The 6,457-nt window shown below is 35.3% G+C and overlaps 1 protein-coding gene across 3 annotated transcripts; it reads left to right on the forward strand.

The window, feature by feature from the left end:
• Positions 1-375: 375 nt before the first annotated feature.
• LOC137818828 (transferring glycosyl group transferase) lies at positions 376-4,555 on the forward strand. 3 transcript variants are annotated; one of them, XM_090296770.1, is made up of 4 exons: positions 816-1,251; positions 1,549-1,898; positions 2,535-2,698; positions 2,826-4,555. In XM_090296770.1, exons 3-4 carry the CDS (start codon positions 2,696-2,698, stop codon positions 3,909-3,911), a joined length of 1,089 nt encoding a protein of 362 aa, XP_090152896.1. In that variant the 5' UTR covers positions 816-1,251; positions 1,549-1,898; positions 2,535-2,695; the 3' UTR covers positions 3,912-4,555. The 3 variants fall into 3 exon arrangements, with proteins under 3 accessions (XP_068478551.1, XP_068478552.1, XP_090152896.1); XM_068622450.2 differs by lacking the exon at positions 1,549-1,898 and having other exon boundaries at positions 376-1,251; XM_068622451.2 differs by lacking the exon at positions 1,549-1,898 and having other exon boundaries at positions 430-1,240.
• Positions 4,556-6,457: the final 1,902 nt, after the last annotated feature.

The raw sequence follows: 6,457 nt of genomic DNA on the forward strand, positions 1-6,457 counted from the left end.
CAACATCTTAACCAAATAAAAAAATATCTACTAGTCGCACTTGAGATTAGTTGAGAAGATACAAACTTCAAATATTAGATAATATTAATTAAAATTCATACAATAATAGACAATTTATATTAGGACCTATAAAATAAATCTCCGTCACTCAACTTATATATTATAATTTGACATCATTTAAACTTTGAAATAGAACAATACTATTACTCAAATTTATTTTAAATAAAAAATTATATAGATTATTGTTAATAATAATAATTTAAATTAATAATAATAATTCAATATTAACCATGGTTATCTTTTCTAAAATTATTTAATTTATCAAAAATAAAAATATGTATTATTAATCTGTCTGTTTGAGTAACCCATTGTTCTGTTGCAAGAATAATGAAATATATTATATTGACGATTCACTTTCTTTTTTTTTACATTCATTCTATGACTTTTAATATTATTATTAACTAGCACATCTTAACCCAACTCTCTGTATTTTCAAAAATAATTGTAATGGTTTAGACAGGGCAGAAGCTGTGCAGAAGACTCTGATGAGCTTGTTGAGTTTGAGAATCTGAAATACCACACCGGAGAAACTGTAAACAAGAATTGCGCAACCGTGCAATATAAAAGCCTGGTTCACCATTGCAATGGTAGGACCCAAACGCCACTTCCTCCCCCTCGTTCTCATCTCCCTCGCCGCTTTCATCTTCTACTCTTTTGACCACTCCTCTCTCTCACCGGCGATTCCTGAATCCAACCACAGATCCACTTTCCCAATCCCGATTCGAACCCTAAACCATCCCAATTTCAATTTCGTTGTCAACGTCCTCGCCTTCAACCGCCTCGCCGCACTCTCTCGGTGCCTACGCTCCCTCGCCGCCGCCGACTACCTCGGCGACCGCGTCCACCTCCACCTCCACATCGACCACTTCGCCTACGACAATGCGTCGAGCGTGGACCCTAAGCTCCGGGAGGCACGTCGGATCTTGGAGTTCGTGGACGCGTTCGATTGGAAGTTTGGGGAGAAGGTTGTGCATTACAGGACGGGCAATGTGGGCCTGCAGGCCCAATGGTTGGAGGCCTGGTGGCCCACTTCCGATCACGAGTTCGCCTTCGTGGTGGAGGATGACTTGGAGGTTTCCTCGCTTTACTATGAGTTCGTTAAGGCGTTGATTCTCAATTTTTACTACAATGCCTCCAATTATAGCCCTTCCATCTTCGGGGTTTCGTTACAGCGAGCAAGGTTTGTTCCAGGTATCGATTTTTTTATTCGTCACTGCTTTAATATATGACACTTCTTTTTTGTAGCTGGTGAGGTTTAGTTTACTCATTAGGCGAATCTGGTTGCTTCTGTGGATTGGCATCATGTGTTTTTTGGGTTAGATGTATCGTTTAACTTAATTGATTATTGCTCTGTTTTGCCCACATTTGAAATAAATTGATTTTCGGTTAGATAATGTTATAAAAAGACTCATGTGATGCATTTTTTCTTCCGCATGGCACAACCCGTCGAACAACTTTGGCATATTTGGAACTCAAAATACCTGCCAGTCCCATGAGTTTACAACTCATCCCGGCAATCCTATTCCGATCCCACCAACTTCTGAGGTGTGAGGACTTCAGAAATGGCTGGAAACTCGTTATGATCATAATCATAAAACAATGGATCCTGGCCTTTGTTAAGGAGCAACGCCAGTGCCACCAATCTGGACCTTGTCTTGTGTGTTATAATGATTTTGAAAATGAATATGATAAACTAAAGATCTGTGCAAGTTCTTTGCTATTCAACTTCGTGTAACTTTTGTCTATGGTGTTATATGTCTTCAATGCTGAGTCTATGTGTCTGACACCGACGCAAGTATGCACTCACACAGTATGACACTCCTACGACACGTGTCAAGGTACTCTCCTAACGTGTTGAATTTAAAGAAACATTTGTTTACGGCTGGGACATGGTACGACATGGTTCCGGCACAACGCTAATGAGAGCAAACAGAGTGATTTTATAAGAAGTTTGAAAGTAAGAAACGGTGTAGGTTTGCATTTCTCTTTTACAAACAAACCATCTTCACATTTACAGTCTCTGTTTCCCCTTCTCTATTTAAATTTGTGTTTAGATGAATCTAACTTAGAGGGTCTTGTTCAATGATGGTGATCAACAAGGAGTAAAATGTCTTAAAATGATTTAGATTCTTTTTTCACTTTTTAGATTTTATGTGGATGAATTATTAGATTGGATTTTTTGTATTAGGAAATAATGTGTTCAGATTGTTATATTTGACTAACTTTTTCATAGATGATTTTGAATATAATTTTGATTGTCAGTTTAAATAATTCATGATAGTATTCAATATATATTATATATACACACATATATAAATATGTTTGTGTTGCTGTATCCTATATTTTGGAAATTATAGGTGTTGAGGTATCTGTGTCGTACGGTGTTCGTGGTTGATAGGTTATATGGTTGTCATAGTTGTACTCTGCTTATTCAATACACTGGTATTGTTTATTGATAATATAATTGGTTTCAGGTAAACATGGAAACAAATTACAGTTGGATGACAAGACACGGCTTTTCTTATACCAGTTAGTTGGCACATGGGGTCAAATTCTCTTTCCAAAGCCATGGAAAGAGTTCAGGCTGTGGTATGACGAGAACAAGGCAAAGGGCAATAGGCCATTTCTCGAGGGGATGGTAATAAAATGCTTTTAAAGAGAAAAACATCTCCTGTTCTTTACTCTCATGTAATTCTCAGTTTTGTTCTTTTATATATGTCAGCAGTTCAGTTCATTCCTGATTTTAGTTCTGAAAATCTTTCCAGGTGACTACAGGATGGTATAAGAAAATGGGAGAGAGGATTTGGACACCTTGGTTCATAAAGTTTATTCATTCCCGGGGTTACTTTAATATATACACAAATCTTCTGCATGAGAGAGCCTTAAGTGTTTCTCACAGAGATGCTGGAGTAAACTATGGGAAAACTGCTGGACCTGATTCTAAATTACTTGAGAAAAGATATATGGACTTCAATATTTTGGAAATGCAACCTTTGAGTAGTTTAAAATGGTTTGATTTTTGTTTCAGAGAAGTACATCCTGGAAAGATTGTAACAAACCTAGAAGAACTTGGATTGTTGCTTCACTATTGGCAGAAGCGGGATAGTGTCTTCTTGGTAAATCTTTTCGGGGTATCGGATGATATAGCAAGAAACTTACTCTGCCACTTTGAGAGGCTAAATATCAGGAATTATATACTTATGGGCCCTCCATCTGACTCCTTATTTGATCTGGCAAGGAGGGGACATCCTGTAATTAATGTTGACCAATTTTTAAGTAGTGTTGGATTGTATAAACTTACTTCGCAAGGTTCAAATTCTGAGGCCATCAAGGGTTTTTTGGCAAAGATCTATGTAACTAAGAAGTGTATCGAGAATAAATATAACACGTGGGTTATGGATGGGAACATGCTTCCCACCTCAGACTTCTTTTCTGAGTCTGAAAATCCCAATGATAACTTCTTTGTAGCGAACACTTTTGAACTCTTCTATGCTAAAAGCTCATCTTCTAGTGAGAAAATCTGGGTTGATGGATTTGTTTCGAAGGTTGTAGCTGCGGTGGAGTCTTTGGCAGGAAAAGATTCAGAAACTCATTATAGTTTAAGCTTTGTGCATATTGTAACAAAATTATTGGAACAGAATGGTGCAAGGATTGGAAGAGTTGATGAGAGTTCTTTGGCCACGAAAATTGGCCATGGTAATGTGAGCGAATCTTTTCTTCGTGATAAAAAGTTGGTATATTGGTCAACTGAGATGGAGCTAGATTCAATTCAGAAATGGTTCAAAGAGGTGAATTTGTGGAGTATAGACAATGATTTGTCTTGCACCGCGGTGGTCTGTCAAAAATCATAGCACTTTCTGGCAGCTAGTATTTATTCTTCTTATTTTTAACATCCAATGAGTTAGCCAAGCGTGACGTGCCTGTGAAGCTTGTTATAGAGGATGCAGTGGCGTATACTATGGATGAGGTTGACATAGTTTTTGTTGGGGTGGATGGAGTTGTTGAAAGTGGTGGTAAAATCAACAATGATGGGGACCTGCCAAATTGCAATGGTCGCTAAAAGTATGAACAAGCCAGTTTATGTGGCTGCTGAAAGCCTAGTAGGTGCGTTTGCTGGCATCTTTCTGCATAGTTGTTATATTGATCAGTAAGAATTTGATTAAAATACACTGTTTACCATAGTAATTTTTATGACTTAAGCACACAAAGGGAGTTTAACTCAAAATATTACTGCTTAACACGGTAATAGTAGTTATAATCCTCAGTATCTCACTCTGCTTATCACTGATTTAGGTGTTCTTACTCCATCAGCTGTTAATGATGAACTCATCCAGCTATACTTGTAGCTATTCCTGTATAATTTTCTTTCTATTATTTTAAAATCTTGGCCTCACTTCAAGATTATGTGCAATAATTTTGTAACAAGTACATGTTTAGAATCTTTAGCCCTTCAGATTCAGACTTATGACAGGCTAACTAGATTAACATCTTCAAACTCTCAGGATACTGTATATTTCAAATCCATTTCCATGGAAAAAAACTGACTCTATTATTAGATGTCTTACTGATAAGTCATTTATATATAACCCTTCTTTTCTGAGTAGATTTTAATAGCTTATCCTTGTTTGAAAATTTTAATAGGAATTCAAAGCTTCTTTTCAACCAATCATTTATGTGTAGTTAGTTAAACCAGTAATATATATATATATATATATATATATATATTTAAAATAGATGTTTTTTTTCAAACTCAATTAATTAATAATTTCAAAAAACAAATCAATCTTTTTTTAATATTTATTACTTTTTTAGATTTAAATTATTTGGAACTTTGAATATATAGTGCACATCACTTCTTAATAATAGAAAACTGTATATGTTTTTAGAATTTAGTATTAAAAAGTGTATAGGGATAGATATGGAATGAATTTTTAAAAATTCTATCCAAAGTCTAATCTAAATTAGAATAATTGGGTTGAAATTAAATCTCTTATATATATATATATATATTAAAATGATTTTTGAATTTTTATAGAATGAAAATCCAAATATTTGGATTAATTTTTAAATTCAAATTCAAATTTGATAAAATAAAATAGTTTGAATAATATATATATATAAGTATATGTATATGTATACATATGTGTATCTATTTTTTTTTATTGTGCCTAATGAAAAAGGAGGTACTAGTGCCTGTATATCTTTTGAAACATTAATAACAGTGAAAACATGAAAAGAAAAAAAAATTATGAATGGGTAGTTTATAATATATTGTGCCGAGAAAGATGTTAAATTTTTTTAGTTTATATAGTTTGTTGTATTATTGAAATGTTTGCAATTATTTGTAATATTTTATTTTTTATTTTTAAGATATAATTAAAGATAAATTAGAAATATGAAAATGCAGAAGAATACTATATTATTAAAAATATTGTTAATAAATATAAAAATTCAATCAAGTGAGAACATATTTTGCCAAAATCATATTTTATATATTTTCATTAATATTTATGTAAACAAGTATTTTTTATTTATCTATATATATATATATATATATATATGAACTTTCTGTAAAGATATTTTAAACATCAATACATTTTTTATTTTTTATCGTATCATATCACTTATTATCATATTAAATAAAGTTTATGTTAATTAAATATTGTTCCGTCCGGCTGACTGGGATCGTCTTTGCGCGTGGCCTGTCCTCGCGAGTTAGGGCACCTTCGTCTTGCTCCGTCTGTGAGTACCTGAAAGAAGAGAACAAAGGGGCGCCTTCGCGGCCGTTTGCACTCCGACGATCAAGTCAGCTAGCGAGAAACATCAAAGTGACACACCCTTGGGAGGTGGTCGAAGAAACTGTGCTGAGTGACTAAAAACTGTGAACTAGAATGGTGTTGCCCCAATTGCCTTGTGCTCACAGTGGGTGCGCCGTCAAGAACAACTAGGGTTTAGTGCTCTGTATAACTATGAGAATTAGGTTAAAGCTTGTAAAACTCTCCCTTACTAGGGCTCTTAGTGCCCTTTATATATGTGGAAACTAGGGTTTACCTTTGCGTTGCTGCTCTTATCTAGGGTTCCTTGGAGAAGGTCCTTGCGCCGCTATTCCTAGGATCTGAGCGTATCTGGCACATGGACTTCCCTTATCTAGAGTGCAATGAATAATCTTGTGGTCGCTTGGGTTCTAACTTGAGCATCGTATCTCTCGCGCCATCATACTTCGTGGGTGCCCTAATTAATTACGTGTCATGCATGCAGCCTTCCTTGGAGATCTTTAATGAGCACGTGGGCATTGTCACGTGCCCCTTTGACTTGATCGTTTATTCTGTGTGGAGGGTCCCACAGCGCCGCCACCCAACTTAGGGTTATTCCATCGTGTGGGCCCTCTTCTCTGCGA

The sequence above is a fragment of the Phaseolus vulgaris genome, chromosome 10 (assembly GCF_051622355.1).
Source record: "Phaseolus vulgaris cultivar YP4 chromosome 10, ASM5162235v1, whole genome shotgun sequence".
NCBI lineage: Eukaryota > Viridiplantae > Streptophyta > Magnoliopsida > Fabales > Fabaceae > Phaseolus > Phaseolus vulgaris.

What these genes read in the sequence shown, in the direction of transcription:
- LOC137818828 (XM_068622450.2), top strand. Translation starts at nt 645, where the DNA reads ATGGTAGGACCCAAACGCCACTTCCTCCCCCTCGTTCTCATCTCCCTC. An exon ending in GCGAGCAAGGTTTGTTCCAG is followed by an intron (nt 1,252 to 2,534) that starts GTATCGATTTTT and finishes AATTGGTTTCAG; the next exon opens with GTAAACATGGAAACAAATTA. An exon ending in GGCCATTTCTCGAGGGGATG is followed by an intron (nt 2,699 to 2,825) that starts GTAATAAAATGC and finishes AAATCTTTCCAG; the next exon opens with GTGACTACAGGATGGTATAA.